This window comes from Strongyloides ratti (genome assembly GCF_001040885.1).
Source record: "Strongyloides ratti genome assembly S_ratti_ED321, chromosome : 2".
NCBI classification, from domain to species: Eukaryota; Metazoa; Nematoda; class Chromadorea; order Rhabditida; family Strongyloididae; genus Strongyloides; species Strongyloides ratti.
The window spans coordinates 2,937,475-2,953,746 of record NC_037308.1 but is presented as its reverse complement, the minus strand read 5'-3'; the positions used below and the strand labels follow the sequence as shown (position 1 = coordinate 2,953,746).

Below are 16,272 nucleotides of genomic sequence, written 5' to 3'. Positions count from 1 at the left end.
TTTAAATAGAAAAATTTTCCATAAATAAAATTATATAATATTTTTATATAAAAATTTTAAGTTTTATTGGTGCTTTTTAAAAAAAAAAATAGAACAACATAAAATTTTCAATATATATATAAAAGTCATAAAAATTTTTTCTCTTTTAAATATTTCTTTTGTTTAAAGTCACATTAAGATTTCATGGTTATAAATTCCCTCTTTTACTCATTTTTAAATAATAAATAAATTAAATTTGAGTTTTAAAAAAAAAAATAATATGATATCAATGATCTTCTGATAAGAATTATAATAAAATCATGTTGAAATCAGATAAAAAAAAAAGTTACTTTTTTTTTATTTTAAGCAACATTTTAAATCTGTAAATTGATTAACTTTTTTGAATAATCTAAACTATCATCAAAGTTTGGATTCATTCCTGAATTTTTAGTATTATGTGTTTCAAAATCTTTTCAACTTCCTGTAAAATTAGCCTGTTACTATAATAATTTTATAATAAGTAATCAACTTTTTTAAAATTATTTTTGTCAAAACAAAGTCTCAAGAGTCGAATTATTTTTCTAATGAGTTTTTTTTATATTCTTTCAATTTTATATCTAAACAATAATGTTTTTATTTTTTTTTAATCAAAGATTTTAAAACTCAGATTTTTTTGTTAAAACTTATTATGTTGTTATTATAAGTCATTTGCACATTTATGTGGTATTTGATTTCAATTACCTTTATTTTCAGAAACGTTACTATTTTTTTTAAACTATTTTTAATTTTTTCAGTATTTTGTTATTAAAATAAAATTAATAAAAAATCTTTTTTATCATTGTGCTAATTTCTTTTTTTATATTTCCTAAAATAATATAACTTTGTTAAGAAGATCAATTTATAATGAGTTTTTTGTTTTTATAAATTACCCCTTTTTGAAAGTTAATAAAATAATTTTGTTAGAAAATTAACATATTGAAAATAAACAAAAATTTGTTAAAATATAATTAGCAAAAATCTGAATAAATGATAATAAGTACAACAAATTATTCCAAAAAATTTAATCTTCTTTAGTATCAACATTTTTTAAGTTTGAAAATATGAATTAATTAAAGCGTTGAGTATTATATTGTTTAACCAATTACTTTAGACTGACAAAAAAAATTTTCAACAACAAATATTTTGATCAAATAAAAAAATTTTGTATCACGTTTAAATTTTTTTTTAGTTAGAAATTGAATGAATTAATATTTAATTTTACTTGCAATATAATTTATCATCCCTAATTTTAGATTGGATATTTATTCTGGTATATTTATCAGCTAGTTCATGAGCATATGCTTGGATGAAACTGGTCATACAAACTGTATCAAAATAAAAATTATTATTATTTAGTAACAATATAGGAGGAATTGTAGATACTTTTTTTGGTAACGTTGTATTCACATTGTCCTGAAAACATTTAGCATCTGTTATATTATTTATTTTTATTAAATAGATCCATAAAAGATATTTCCAAAAATTTCAATATTATCTCCATTTACGTTGACATTGTTATGAAAAGAAATTTTTTAGCGTACATGCCTTCCCAATTATGTAATTCATATCTGGTTGAAAATTTACATAAATATGCTGTATTTAATCCTCAAAATTTTTAACAAGTTTTCGTTTATTTTAACTTATTAATAGATGACTTTATGGTATTTATCATAATATCAAAACGAATGGCTATCATCAATTATACCAATATATAGTATAAATATATTTTTTTATACTTAAAAAAGGATATTATTTTACTACATACCTTTTATAAATCATTTTGAATTTGTGTGCACTTTCAAGAATTAAAAATTTTACAATTAGATCTCAAAAACACAGTATTTACAGTATACAAATAATTTTAGTTTAAATTTATATTAAATTGTTTCTGCAATTCGGGATAAATAAAGTTGTGTTTACAAAAGTGTTTTCAACTAGAAAATTAGTAAGTAAGGGATCTTTTAAGCGCTAATGAATATTGGTAGATCGTCATTGTGTCTTTTTAAAAGTTAGACTGTATTTAGTTAACTATTCTCTTAAATATACTTTTATTTCATCCCGCCGTTTTCTAGTATACATATCACCAATTGGATTTTTTTTTTATTTTGTGAAATTTTTAACATTTTTCCTTTATTTTAATATAGAAATCTGATAATAATATTCTGTATATTTTTTTTAGAAAAAATGTCTTTGGATTTTCAAAAACCGTCATGCCTCCGACAACGACTAATAGAAGATACTAACGAAAGATGTAATTTGTCATGTGCCTTTGGCTTGTCTGAATACAAAAATGGCTCACTTCGTACTGGAAAGTACCTTTATGACTGTGGTAAGTCTTATAACAAAACTACTTGATTTTAACTTTTCTATTTAAAGAAGGCAAATGCAAATATTTTGTTGTTGCTATTGAAGAATATCTTTTGTTATATAATAGTGATGCAGTTTATGGCGAACCAAGGAAGCGTGTTGAATATTCTTTTGGTAAAGGAGCAATTATTCACGATTGTGCATTAATGTGTCTAGAAGATAATTTTGAAGGCTTAGTTGTTGGTGCTACAACTGTGAATGAGACTGGGACTAAATGTTACGGTCTTTACTTGCTAAGTGCTGGACGTGAAGCAATTATATTAGATGCATTAGCTTTTGCTGGAGATGTAAGTGATTGGTTTTTTTTTTTGCCAAATTATAGTTTTAACTTTTAGTGCAAGAAAATTTTTGTTATTTATGATGAATTACATCAGAATGAACTAAAAGAAATTCATTCAGCTTTTCATAAAATTCCTCATCTTATTATGGTTGGCGGTGAAGGAGCAGCTGGGTATCTAACTCATTTTAACAATACATCGAAAGAAAATGCTTTAAGAGATCAACCACCTACACGACCTCCTTTTGCTCTTAATATATTAAGAGGATTCCGGGACAAGACAGATAGATATTTTTGTTTTGATGCTTACAAAGAAAATATTCAAGTAAAATTGAATGAAGCCGAAGTTACATCTATAGCCTATGTCCATAGTTGTCGATGTCTCTTGATTGGGTTTAATTTTGGTGGGATACTTTCTATTAATCTATTAACACAACGTAAAAATAAAATTATAATGTCTCGTGGAGAAATCAAGGCTATGCAGATTCAGGAGCCAGATGACGATCCAAGACCGGCATCTTATGTATGGGTTGCTTCACTTGTTGGAAGATCACTTTCTTTTTCATTATTATCATTAAGATTTTATTCTGATCCATCTGATCCTTCAATTGTTGATAGAAATAATATGGAATTACGTAAAGGATTAGGATTTGAAGCTGGAGAGTTTTGTCATTTTCTTGCCCTGAAAGCCGTTACAAGGAATCGTTTGTTAAAAGCAGATAATACAGCGAGAATGGAAGATATACATAAAAAGGATACTACATTAATGCTTTTTTCATGGATTAATTTTTCCTCTTCTGGTGTATCTCTTGAAGGAGCATTGTTTGATTTAAATATGTATTATTACAAAAGAATGTGTGATCAGATACGTGATGATGGAACATATGCTAGACAATGTCCAATGATATCACGTTTTTCTATTGATAGTCCAAGTGATATTAACTTTGCTTCATTATTAGATATTCATTTAGATCCTGAAAGTTTGTATAGAGGAAAATCTGATTTAATTGAAAATGTTGATCAATTTTTTTATCCATCTACATATGGATTTGAATTACATGCTTTTACTAAAAATACTTCAATATTTTTAAGTTGTAAACCAATTCAATTCCAGTTTTTTGAACATCTCTCTCCATTGAAGGAGCATCTAAATGATCCAGAGATGGCCGTACGTTGTTTGACTGCTTTAGGATTTATGTCTGTCAAAGACTATAGTAAATTATCGGGAAGTGTTGCTAAATGTAGCTTTATATTATCTACTTTGCTTCATAATTATTCAGGAAATTTGATAATTCAATTAATCAAGGATGAAACTGTTGCTGAAAAACATCTTTTACCACTAATTGATTGGTTATATACTGAAATTCAAAAATGTGTAGATCATTTTCAAAAAATTGCTTCTAAATTGTTTGAAGAAAATTCAGAAGATTTATATTCTGCACAAATAACAAAAGTTAACCATTATATTGGTGTTTTTGAAATGATAAAAGAAATTATAATAGCAATGAAAGATAAAGATTTATCTGATGAAGTAAATGGGCAGTTATATGTTAAAGGAGTAGTTGTTGATACATTTTTGTTTTATTCGAGACTTATGAATGTATTTGTTGAGGTTGGACTTTTTCCAATAACACAAGAAGTTATTGAACTTCATAAAAAACTAGAAAATGTGTATAAAGAGCGACTGGCTTTATCACGAAAGAAATTCTATAAATTAGAAATTGTAAAATTGCTTGACTTGTTTTCACAAACTGAATTAAATTGCATAGAAGAATTATATCCTCCAAAAAATCCTGCTGTTTTGATTGATCTAATTGTTGCTCCTGAAATTAAGATCTTATGTAAAACTAAGCTTATATCATACTATGCATTAGATATTGGTCTTCTGAGAGAAAATGACTCATTTATTGATAAGGTTCAGTATAATGTTGCATTTTTTTGTACAGAAAAAAATCCAATTGATTTCTTTGAAATTAAAAAATTATGGAGACAAGATGCAATTGAATTGAAAGATTACAATGCAAATTTATATACTCTACGCCAACAAAATTTTGAATTTGATTACAAAAATAATTTAACACCTAGAATTGTTGAGATGATTTGTCAGAGAGTATATATATCTGATAGTGAAATGAAAGATCTTCATACTTATTTTTTAAAACAACCACATGGATTATTTATTTGGAATTACATTGCTATTAAACGTGAAGAATTTTCAATGATTGAGCCTTTAAATATTAATATTCTTTCTAATGTTCCTGATGAATGGAGGGTATTTTGTGAAAAATCAAAAAAATTATATGAAGAAGCAAAAGGATGTTCGATTCTTTGGCGTTATAAAATGCCTTCTTTGTACTGTAAAAAAGAAGTATTGAAGAAAGATGGAACCTCATCTAGTTTAATTTATACATCTTCTCTAGACACATCTCAAAATGATAATGAGGTGATAGGCACAAATGAAGAAACAAAAGATATTGACACTGTTGTTGATAAAGACTACATGGATCATCAGTTTGTAGCTCAACGTTATGAAAATTTATTGAAAACACCATCATCAGCTTCTAGATGGACACGAGTTAGTAGAATTGCAAATGTTGTTGAATCTCCTCAACCAGAAGAATCGAAGCAGATTCAACCAACGTCTATAATGAAGTCACGAGAAAGGGTTTCTCGATTGCGTCCAGGAATGAAAATTGGTTCACGTATAAGATTTAATCTTCCAGAAATTTCTTCTTTTGTTGAGACTACAAATGGTGAGAGTGCATGCTCTTTAGAAAATGATGATTCAATGAATGTTTCATTTAATGGAGTTTTCCAAATTGAAAAAAGTGATGAAAAAACTGAACTAGATGATGTTAAATGTGTTTATAAAACTATTATTCAAGAGAAGATTGAAGAACAAATGTCGAAAACTGTTCGTTACGAAGATGGTAAAGTTACAGTAATGGAAGCTCAAACAGATGAGGAAATGTTAATGTCTGATTTGGAAAATTCTCCTGCACAAACAGGTATTGATCTTATTAATCATATGGAAGAAAAATCTAAATCATATAATATTGAATTACCCTCTGTTGTTCTTGTGGAGTCATCAAAAGAAGATGAAATTAATGTTGTTGTGAATACAGATAGTACACCAGTTGTTAGAAGAAGAAATTCTTGTATAGTTAAAAAGACATTATCATTTATTGATAAAGAAGATGTGCCTCAAATTGATAATGAAGATAAAACAAATAAGTTGAAACGCGCCTCACCTTGTGTAGATACAGATGATGAAGATACTTTAGATATAAAGAAGACTAAAATAAATGAAAATGTAGATGAAACATTATCAGAAAATGTAGATTCCAACTCATTTCTTCGTCGATCAGCTCGAATTCGTAAACAAAGTGTAGAACCTGAGATTCCACCTGTTACAACTACAAAAAGTAAGACTAAACGTGGTACTGCAAGTCGTGAAAATAGTACTGAACCAGACAATACTCTATCTTCAAAAACTCGGAATAAACGTGTAAGAACAAGTTGTGAACCTAATGATGATTCCGATGAAATTGTTACATCTAAACCTAGGAATAGACGTGGTAAAACTAGTCGAGAACCTAGTGTTGAAGTAGACGACATTGTATCTTCAAAAAGTAGAAGTAAACGTGGTAAAACAAGCCGTGAACCTAGTGTTGAAAAAGATTCTTCAGTACCACGAAAAACTAGAACTAAACGTGGTAAAACAAACAGCGAAACTAGCGTTGAATCTGATGCTCCCATGACACCTAAAAGTAGAACTAGACGTGGAAGCAGTTGTGAACAGGAAGGTGATCTTAGAAGGTCGACCAGACTTAGGAGAACTCCTTCGAAAGAAATTGAAAATAGTTCAAAGAAAGGATCAAAAAGTCCATCTAGGTTACCAACTATTTTAGAGTCGAATGCACCACATTCTGAAAATTAATTTTTTTTTCGTAAAGTTATGCAAATAAAAGATATGTAAATAAATTATGTAAATAAATTTTTTTATAAAACTTTAAAAATTAAAAAAAGTTAGCATAACGATAAATAATGTCACCATAAAAGAAACTGTCGTTGTAATATAAGAATACATCGAAAAACTGAAATACATTATGAAAAAAAATTAACAACATATCTAAAATCACGGTAATTTAAATCCAACTTTACGGAATCGTAGAGAAAACATTAATAAAGATTTATTAAAGTTTCACAAAGGAATTTTAATTCAATGGTTTCTTTTAAAAAAAATATTTTTGAATAACGTTAACAACAATCATTTGATTGGTTATGATATAAAATGATAAAAATAATTCCTATGAAAAGTAAAAAGTTTAAACTTGAAATTTTTGTAATCACAACAGAAGAAACATTATTGTATTTTATTGAAGATAAAAAGATAGATGCTTATTTTTATAAAACACTGAAAAATATATCAGTTTATTAATTTCCTAAGATTATAATTGAAGAATGATAGGGGCGGCAAAAAACAGTCCTGCAAAAACTGAAAAGAGCTGTTATTTCCTACATTTCAATACTACTAGATATGTTATCCGGAGAAATTCCTGTTACTGAATGTTATTTTTATTAAAAAGTGATTTGATTAATTTATGAAATTGTTGTCTAAGAATAAAATTTAAAGTTACAATGCTTTGTAAAACGGATATATATATTATATTTGATATATTAAGAAGGTATATTACTAATTACACCACTATGTAAGAAATATAAAACCCATTTGATAACTGATACTATTTTTTTCTTTTTTTCCATCTTATATTGTATATATTATTTTTTACTCTTCATTTGAATTTGTAATTAGTCTTGGGAAGAAAGTAGCACTACTTCAAACATCTTTTGGTAAAGTGCTTATAGTCATCGTTTTGGATCTCTATATTCATTTTATCATATAGAAAATATTAAAAATGCTTGACAAAGTTGATAGTTTTCTTACAAAAAAGCTTGAAGAAAGCATTACTGAAGATCAGAAAAAAGTATGGTCAGAATTATTAAATCTTCATTCTTTAAAGTATGTTTTTTTGCTTTTTAAATAAATTTTTTTATCTTTATTTTAGACATTGGCATCAATTTTCACAAAGTGTTATATTATTTCTTAAGAATGATGTACTTTCAAAAGGATTGGATATGGAAGAGTTCTGGAACAGTGTTATTTTAACATATAAAGCTACTCTTGCTCCATATTCTGTTGCTGTAATCGCTCGATATGTTGCTCATTCTATTTTTGATAGAGCTGGAAAAGCTGAAGCTTACGCTTTTTTGGATGATCTTATAAAATATTATCAAAGTGATGTTACTGCTGTCATTCGTCTTATGACAACAAAGATTGAATTTTATGTAAAAAAAGGAGGTTTACCAGGAGAAGGTGAACCAAAACCTGATGAATATATTGCTCAAGTTTTAGAATTAGTTGAAACATGCCCAGGAAAAACAGATGTTTTGTCCTGGTATTATCTTTCTTTAATGGAATTTTATAGACAAACTCAAGATTACACTCAATTTTATCGTGCTATCATAAATTATTTGAATGTATCTGATAGCAGTAAATTAACTGATGTCGAAAATTTAAAATTGTACAGTTATTCTATGTGTGAGGCTGCTATTTTATCACCTGATATTTATGATCTTGGAGAATGTTTAAATCATCCTATTCATGATAAAGCAGTTGATTTATCACCTGAAAATCGTTGGATTCATACATTTGTGCGTTGTTTTGTTGATGGTGATTTAGTTAGTTTCAATGATTCTAATTACAAATCAAAACCACTTTTTAATATTTCTTCAGAATTATTAGAGAGAAAAATTAGACTTTGTGCTGCACTTCAATTAACATCTACTTCTCCAACAACTACAATACCATATGACGCTTTTGTATCATATTGTAATATTCCATTGAATGATGTTGAATATCTTTTGATGAAAGCTGTTAGTAAGAAATTAATTAGAGGAAAAATTGATGAAGTTGGTAAAGTTTTTAGCCTTGAATGGATTAAACCTCGTTGTCTTGGAAGAGAACATCTAGGAAATCTACAAATGAAATATTCTGGTTGGAGAGATACAGTATGTAAATTGAAAAATGAATACAACATGAATTTAGGTGAACTTAGAGAATCATCTAATGTAATTCCAGAACTTTAATATCAATAAAATAATTTATTACCACACTCTTTATCTGTTTATAATTCAAATTATGCCTTGAGCTATATTGATATAAAAAACAAAGTAATATTTAGTGGTATTTATTTGAATATAAATATAATAAAAATATGTACTAATTGTAAACTTTTTAACCAGCCAATGGTGCACCAATGTAAACCATGCTCACCTCTGTGTTTCCGTAGACGGCACATATTGCTGGAAATAATTTTAATGGTGGTATATCATCAAATGCTATTCCAAGGAAATCGTGACCTTTTTCAAAGTATAGTAGTCCTTGGTCACAGTCAAGAATCATTCTTACTTTTTCACCAATTTTATATTTAGGTGCATTATTTCTTCTTGGATATGTACATAATACTTCTCCATTATGTTGTAAATTACCATTTACTAGATTCCATCCCCATGACTGGTCATCACTACCAAGTAAAGCATGATAACCAGGGCAATGTAAAGCTGCATGTTTTGTTGCAATACCAATAATTGCTACAGTTCCTAGTGGTCCTTCCCATATTATTTCCCATGCATGAATTCCTGATTTTACTCCTATATTTCCTCTTATTCCATCTGTACTTTGTGCGACAGGATGTCTATGAACAGTAATACCATTAGGTTTCACAAACATATTTTTTGAACTATCTTTGGGATTCCAAGAATATTTAATTGCTCTAACTTTTGATCTTGGTTTTTTAAAAATATTAAACATTGTTAAATCTTTTACTGTAGTATTAGAAGTTAATTTTAAAAATCTATTTTTCCAAAATGCATCACTGTAATGTTCTATAATAATATTCCATCTTTTGCAAACTAATATACAAGATTGGATATCTTTTAATGATAAATAAGCAAATATAGTTTGTAAAACAAACTGAGGTAAATTTTCAGCTTCAATATATATCATAATTCTCCTAAAATATTATGTTACATTTTTTTAAATATTGATAAATGTAAAAAAAAAAAGTTTTTATAAATAAATAGCTATTATACATGTAATAAATTATGTGTATATATTTATTGATTCAAAACATTATAATGTTACTTTAAGCAATAGGAGATATGGTTGTTAACATAATTATTAATGGCACAACTCCAAATATATTATTTTAAAACACATATATATAAATAATATAAATTAAAAAGAATAATAAATAATAGAAAAATATAATTATACAATAATATTTTAAGGAAGAAACATATGGTTTATTTATATTTGTTTATGTTTATTTAAAATACAAAATAAGCTTTAACATTATGTATACATTAAGATTAAATGTATTTCTAAAAATACTACGAGCTCTTTAAATTACTAGTGTAAAAAATATTAAAATATTTTATATTACAAGTAGTATTTTTTTTAAATATTACTTTTTAAAATTAATTTACAATTATTAAAAATTTAATAACGTATGGAAATTATTTTTGAAAAATGTTTCAAAAATTAAATTTTACATTATTTTATATTGAAATGATACACTAATCGACAAAATTTTGGATAAAAACTATTTTATTAATAATTTATTATATTTTAGATATGTTTGGTAGTTTAAAAATAATTAGTTTTAATGAATTTTTTTTTTTAAAATACAACATTTGTTATTTAAAAAATATAAGAATTAAAAAAAGTCGTAAATTCAAATAAGAATAAACTTAACATTATTTATAACTTATTAATGTATAGAATATAAAATAAAAAGTTTCCTAACAATATACAAAATGAATATGTTAATCTTATATTATTTTTTAACTTTAGCAATTTTAGCTTTTGTTCTGTCTTTAACTGCTGTTTTTGTTTCATGTTCTGATGTAAAGATTATTGATGGTTGATTCATTTTAAAAACGTTCTCATAATATAAATCATTTTGACCTGGAATCAAATCTTCTTTATCATCTTTTATAGTGACTTCATTAAACGTTGGGAAAGGAACATTTGAAGAAATTTTTTTAGGTTGCAAACAATCTTTTATTAGTAATACATCTCCGATTTCTCCTGGTACACAACCTTTAATATACATAACTTGTTCATCAGGATTCATACGTAAAACAATTAATCCAGATGCTGTACGCCATTCATAACCCATATGACCAGGCATTCGTTTTCCTGGCCAAATTCTTGCATCTCCAACAGAACCAACTGCTCCAATACGACGGTGAGATTTAGTTGTTCCTCTTGCTGGTTGACCTCTCATACCCCATCTATGCATACCACCTTGAAAACCCCAATCAATTGTTTTACCAGTTACAGCAACATATTGTCCAACATTAAAATGCCTAACATCTAATTTAGTTCCTGGTGATACAATAGCATCCTCTGTTACTAAAAAACTACCTAATTTTAATTTACATGGTATAGATAAAGAATCAAACATTCTTCTATATTGGGAAGTAAATTTCCTTGGATTTGCATTTATTGCTCCAACTGTTACCTTCCACATTGGTCCAAATCTACCAAATGCTTTTCTTTTACCAACAATTGAATTAGTAAACCATTCATCTGGACTAACTGTTGATATGACATGATTATCTTGAATATGGAGCAAAGTACATAAAACCCGAGTTCCATCATTTAACCACTGTGGAAACATTCCAATTTTTGTTCCTAACAAACCAACTCTTTTTGAATTTGGCGTCCATTCTTTTTTTACATTTTCATTATTAATAATTGGTAAGGATACACTGGATCTTACAAAAGATCCAGATTTTTCCATTTCACTTATCTCTTTTAATAAAAATTCATTTTCAGAATCCAAAAGTTCTGTAACTTTTTCATATTTTGGTGGAACCCATGGTGGTGGAGTTAATGTCCTTCTTCGACCACGAATTTGACTTACAACAATTTTCTTTGAAGCTGGAGATAAAAATGTTGTAAATTTTATAAATTCCCCCACAGATTTAAACATTAATAAACCTATAAATATATAAAAAAGTTAACGGTAAATTTTAAATAATAATATATTATCAATGGATATATCCAAAATATTAAATAAACTCCAATAAATTTTTTTAACAATAACAATTAACAAAAAACATAACTCAATAAAAGGACAAAATCAAAATTCCATAGATTCATCATAAACATAATCAGGAATATTTTTTTCACTTTCAATGTTTCTAGATTCTGCTGATGTCAATAAATTTTTAATTTCTGGTGTAATTTTTGGATGAACTTTAACTTTCAATAAACTTCTTAATGCATCTCTTTGTTCAGATGAAATGTCAGAACGATAATGTTTTATAAATGTCAAAAGAGATTGATGCCATAATACTGGAAGGTCTCTTGTATCTGTTTCCATTTTCAAAAAATGAAAAACAAGTCCATCAATTACTCTAAATGGTAGGGTAATTTTCTTTTCAATAAATGCTTTTATAAAATAAGAATTAGCTCCAGAATAACTCATTTCAGCAATCTTAAAATAATAAGTTATAAAACAAAAATAAGTAAACATACTTTTAACATGGCCGCTGAAGCATGCATAACAGGTATATGTACTTTGTGTAATATAGAACCAAAAATAGTTGCTTCTCTTAAAGAACAAGTTCCACTTTCACATAATGGTATAATAATACCTTTGAAGAATGCTGCTGTTTTAAAAACTGATTTCCTCAAAGCTTGATATAAATGAAAATTTAACTTCTTTTCCTTTGAAATACTTTCTCTTAATTTTGGAAGTAAAATCAAATAATTAAACCTTTGGCACATTTTGTCATTTAAGTTAGCAGTAAATAGTCTTGTGGCTGCAAGATATGCTATATCAGACCAATTTTCAGGATTTGTTAATGACAATATTTGCTCCCAATTTACCATTGATGGTATTATTTTGAATGCTTTTGGTATTTTTCCTGATCTATAATTAGCCATAACTTCACCTACTTTAGTAAACATTTCAATTACTTTTGCATCCAACTCTTTTACTGTTACGTCATCAAAATCTTGAAATCTTACTTCTTTTTGGATTGATTCTTTATTCATTTCAATTTTTTGCATAATTATATCATATAATGTACGCTTCTCCTCATTATTTTCTTTGATATAAAATTTACTCATTGCTTCTTCCTCTTCTTGATCTATATCAATAATTTCTTCTTCATATTCATAATCATTTGCATCATCTTCAGAATCTTCATCATCACTACCTATTTTTTGTTTTTGTGGTTTACTAAAATAAAAAATTTTAATAAAATATTAAAAAAAATACTTTACCTAAAAATAGGAACAGGTACAGTATCTTTATTATTATTTTCAATTTCAATGTCATCTTCTTCTAATAATTGTTCCTTAGCCTGCTTTAAAACTTTGGCTGAAAGTTTTCCATTAACATATTCTTCATTTTTAACTCTTCTAATTTCTCTAGATTTTATGCGCAAATTACTTTTTTGTTTTCCTTGAACTGATGTTTTTATTTGTTCATCTAAAGGAGCTTCACGACCTACAATAATATCTCCAACAGCACCTTTGAGCTTATTTTTTTTACCCATCTTTAAATAAACAAAATAGGATAATTATAATAAAAATTTATAAACAAAATAATTTTTACTAACTTTTGTAAATATTATTCCAAAAGCAATAAAGAAATTCTTTGCAAAAGTTAGGTTGATATTTAAAGTATACTGAAAATGATTTCTAGTTTTTATATTCAAATTATGATTTAAAAAGAAAATAATCTTTTGAAGATAAAAATACCAAATGGAAATAAAAAAATTTATTCAACGACAATAGAAATATTTAAAAAATATTGTTATATGATATACAACATATAAACCCGATAGCTCTACAGAAAAAAGAATCATTATACTTTGAGCAACAATCGGCGAACCTAAATACTTTTGATAAAAAAAAAATGACAATAATAAAAAAAAAAAAATAAACAAAAAAATAACCGGAGATACTTCTGTGGAGGTTTTCTTTTCAATATTGTAAAAGACAAAATGTCTTTAATAGATGTGTAAATAATTTGTTCGTTGATATAAATATATATTATCTTCCTACTATTATATGTGAATAAAAAAAAAATCTATTTACATGTAAAAATATACAAAATGCCAAAAAATATAATATTGAGTTTAGTAACCATTTTCTTGTATAAGTTCCTCCTTTATATTAATACCATTCATTAAATTTTGACTTTGATCACCCCAACCAGAGAGGCGTCTCTGTTTTTCTGGTGGTGATTCAGAATCATTGTTATGTTGTTGTTTATTAAATAATAATTTACCATCATTATTTCTTTCTCTATTGTCACTCCATGCTAATGCTGCAGCCATCATAACATTAGCATTATTCTTATTTATGGGTTGAAGATTTTGAAATAAATGTTGTTGAGAAGATATTTGTGCTTGATTTAATCCTAAATTTATGGTAGATGATGTTGTAGATTGATTTGTATTATTAAGAGGATGTATCATATTTCCGTTAGTATTATTGTTTAGATGAGGATGATGTTGTTGTTGTTGATTGGAATGACAATTAGTAGATGAAGATGCTGATGGAGGTCGACCACTAGTATTAAGAGAAGATGCATTTATTTGGTGATTTAATGACATCAAACTTGATTGCATTTGATTATTCACTATTGGTTGTTGAGATGGAGGTCTTGGTACTGGAATAGGTGACGATGAAGGGATTATGTGTGATGAATTATTTAAATTTGTATTTATATGTTGAGATTGTTGTTGTGGGTGAATAGATGATGTTTGTGATTGTTGTAAATCATTAGTAGAATTCATAAAAGGAATTGTTGCCGTTTGAAAACCAGTAATACCACTAGTTGACGGCATTTGATTTGCTAAAGAAAAAATACTTTTTTCACCTAAAATATTATATTATATATATAATATTTATATTAAATTTACCTTCATAATTATGTGTTCCCATAAATGTTTGATTTAAAAAATTGTTTGGTGTTAAAAAATGTTGAAGATTATTAACTTCATTAAATCCTAACATACTTTGTAATCTATTTGTATTATTTGTATTTTGTACTCCATTTATTTGTGAAAGTTGAGACTGCTGCGAACCAATTGTATTAATGGTTTGTTGTTGAGATTGTGTCAAATTTCCTTGAGGGGAAACATTTGATGTTGAGTGTGCTCTAGAATCATTATTTGAATTATTATTTGATGAATAATTAATAGGAGTAGAAGGTCCTGGAGATTCATCATCAGAATCAATCCCCATTCCACCTTTTCCTTCCTTTCTATGTAGTGCATCCATAATATCATTATTTGTCCGAGATTCATGTGGTTCATTGTACTCTGTATATTTTAAAAGAACTTTATCCATGTCTGTTGATGCGTATTGAAATAATTTATTACTTGAATTAAAAATTATTAATGCTATTTCACAATCACAAAGAACAGAAAGTTCATAGGCTTTTTTCATTAATCCGAATTTACGTTTCGTAAATGTAACCTAAAAGTACAGTAAAAAAATTTTTATGATATAAAAAATATTATTATTAACAAACCTGGCGATTTCTTTCATCTTGAATTCTTGTAATTTGTATCTTTTTTCTACCCATAATTATATATTAAAATGTAATGGGTTATAAAAAAAATAATTTACTATTGATATAAATATTTAATAAGTTGTGTATTAATGTATATGTATATATATATAAATGTATATATATTTTAATCGTAGAATAAAAATTAATCTAAAAAATTATAAATTTTAACATAATTATTTTTATTATATATAATTATTACGACAGTTATTAAGAATAGAATAACATAAGAATGGCTTGATATTACAATTCATAAATAGATAATATATTTTTATCATTATATAATTGTTCGAAGACCACTGGTATTTTCTAATATATTTTTTTATAAATACAATAAATTAAAAATTGTTATTATTTTTTTACTCAATATTACAAAATAAAAAGTATTGAAGGAAAAAATATTGTTACTAAAAATATATATTTAATGAATAAAAGAACAAAAAAAAAATATTTAAAAATAGTTTAATGGATAATAATTTTTTCTATAAAAGTAACTAAATAATTTAATTTGTATAATACAAAAAAAAATTCATAAAATATATATATATTTTTTTTTGTATTAAATATAATATAGAATGTTATTGAGAAATTTTATATAATATTAGTTATTAAAAAAAATAAAAATTTTGTGTTGATTGATAAAAGAATCAAAGATGAGGTAAATTTTATAATCTTAAAACATTTCTTGATTTTTATATCAATGTTTAATATTTTAAACAATAGCTGAAGATATATATTTAAAATGTTATTTTACATTAAAAAGAAGAAAATTAATAAAAATTAGTTAAAGAAAAAAGTTAGTGATTTATATTTATTTTTATCATTAAAAAAAAATAAAATATTACATTTATAAATTTTGGCATCTTATATTAAAATATTTGAAATATTAAATTATTAATATTTTTTTTAATAAGGTAATATTTTACATATAAAAATATAAGT

At 25.8% G+C, this 16,272-nt stretch overlaps 6 protein-coding genes across 6 annotated transcripts; 2 read left to right on the top strand and 4 right to left on the bottom strand.

Annotated features, from left to right (window-relative positions):
• Window positions 1-2,202: 2,202 nt before the first annotated feature.
• On the top strand, window positions 2,203-6,602 carry SRAE_2000092600 (Hypothetical protein; the record flags this gene model as incomplete). Its single annotated transcript, XM_024651817.1, has 4 exons — window positions 2,203-2,347; window positions 2,395-2,672; window positions 2,721-3,891; window positions 3,943-6,602. 4 exons carry the CDS (start codon window positions 2,203-2,205, stop codon window positions 6,600-6,602), a joined length of 4,254 nt encoding a protein of 1,417 aa, XP_024505456.1.
• Window positions 6,603-7,581: 979 nt separating this feature from the next.
• SRAE_2000092500 (26S proteasome non-ATPase regulatory subunit 13) lies at window positions 7,582-8,812 on the top strand (the record flags this gene model as incomplete). The annotated part of the gene is made up of 2 exons (XM_024651816.1): window positions 7,582-7,685; window positions 7,732-8,812. 2 exons carry the CDS (start codon window positions 7,582-7,584, stop codon window positions 8,810-8,812), a joined length of 1,185 nt encoding a protein of 394 aa, XP_024505455.1.
• A 148-nt stretch (window positions 8,813-8,960) lies between these two features.
• Window positions 8,961-9,731, bottom strand: SRAE_2000092400 (F-box domain and B30.2/SPRY domain and SPla/RYanodine receptor SPRY domain and Concanavalin A-like lectin/glucanases superfamily domain and SPla/RYanodine receptor subgroup domain-containing protein; the record flags this gene model as incomplete). The annotated part of the gene is made up of 1 exon (XM_024651815.1): window positions 8,961-9,731. The coding sequence occupies one exon, from the start codon at window positions 9,729-9,731 to the stop codon at window positions 8,961-8,963; it is 771 nt and encodes a 256-aa protein (XP_024505454.1).
• Window positions 9,732-10,563: 832 nt separating this feature from the next.
• Window positions 10,564-11,727, bottom strand: SRAE_2000092300 (39S ribosomal protein L3, mitochondrial; the record flags this gene model as incomplete). The annotated part of the gene is made up of 1 exon (XM_024651814.1): window positions 10,564-11,727. One exon carries the CDS (start codon window positions 11,725-11,727, stop codon window positions 10,564-10,566), a length of 1,164 nt encoding a protein of 387 aa, XP_024505453.1.
• A 150-nt stretch (window positions 11,728-11,877) lies between these two features.
• Window positions 11,878-13,615, bottom strand: SRAE_2000092200 (Bystin; the record flags this gene model as incomplete). Its single annotated transcript, XM_024651813.1, has 5 exons — window positions 11,878-12,234; window positions 12,276-12,984; window positions 13,029-13,303; window positions 13,367-13,435; window positions 13,580-13,615. 5 exons carry the CDS (start codon window positions 13,613-13,615, stop codon window positions 11,878-11,880), a joined length of 1,446 nt encoding a protein of 481 aa, XP_024505452.1.
• A 273-nt stretch (window positions 13,616-13,888) lies between these two features.
• Window positions 13,889-15,345, bottom strand: SRAE_2000092100 (Transcription factor, MADS-box domain-containing protein; the record flags this gene model as incomplete). Its single annotated transcript, XM_024651812.1, has 3 exons — window positions 13,889-14,634; window positions 14,678-15,236; window positions 15,292-15,345. 3 exons carry the CDS (start codon window positions 15,343-15,345, stop codon window positions 13,889-13,891), a joined length of 1,359 nt encoding a protein of 452 aa, XP_024505451.1.
• Between the last annotated feature and the right edge of the window lie 927 nt (window positions 15,346-16,272).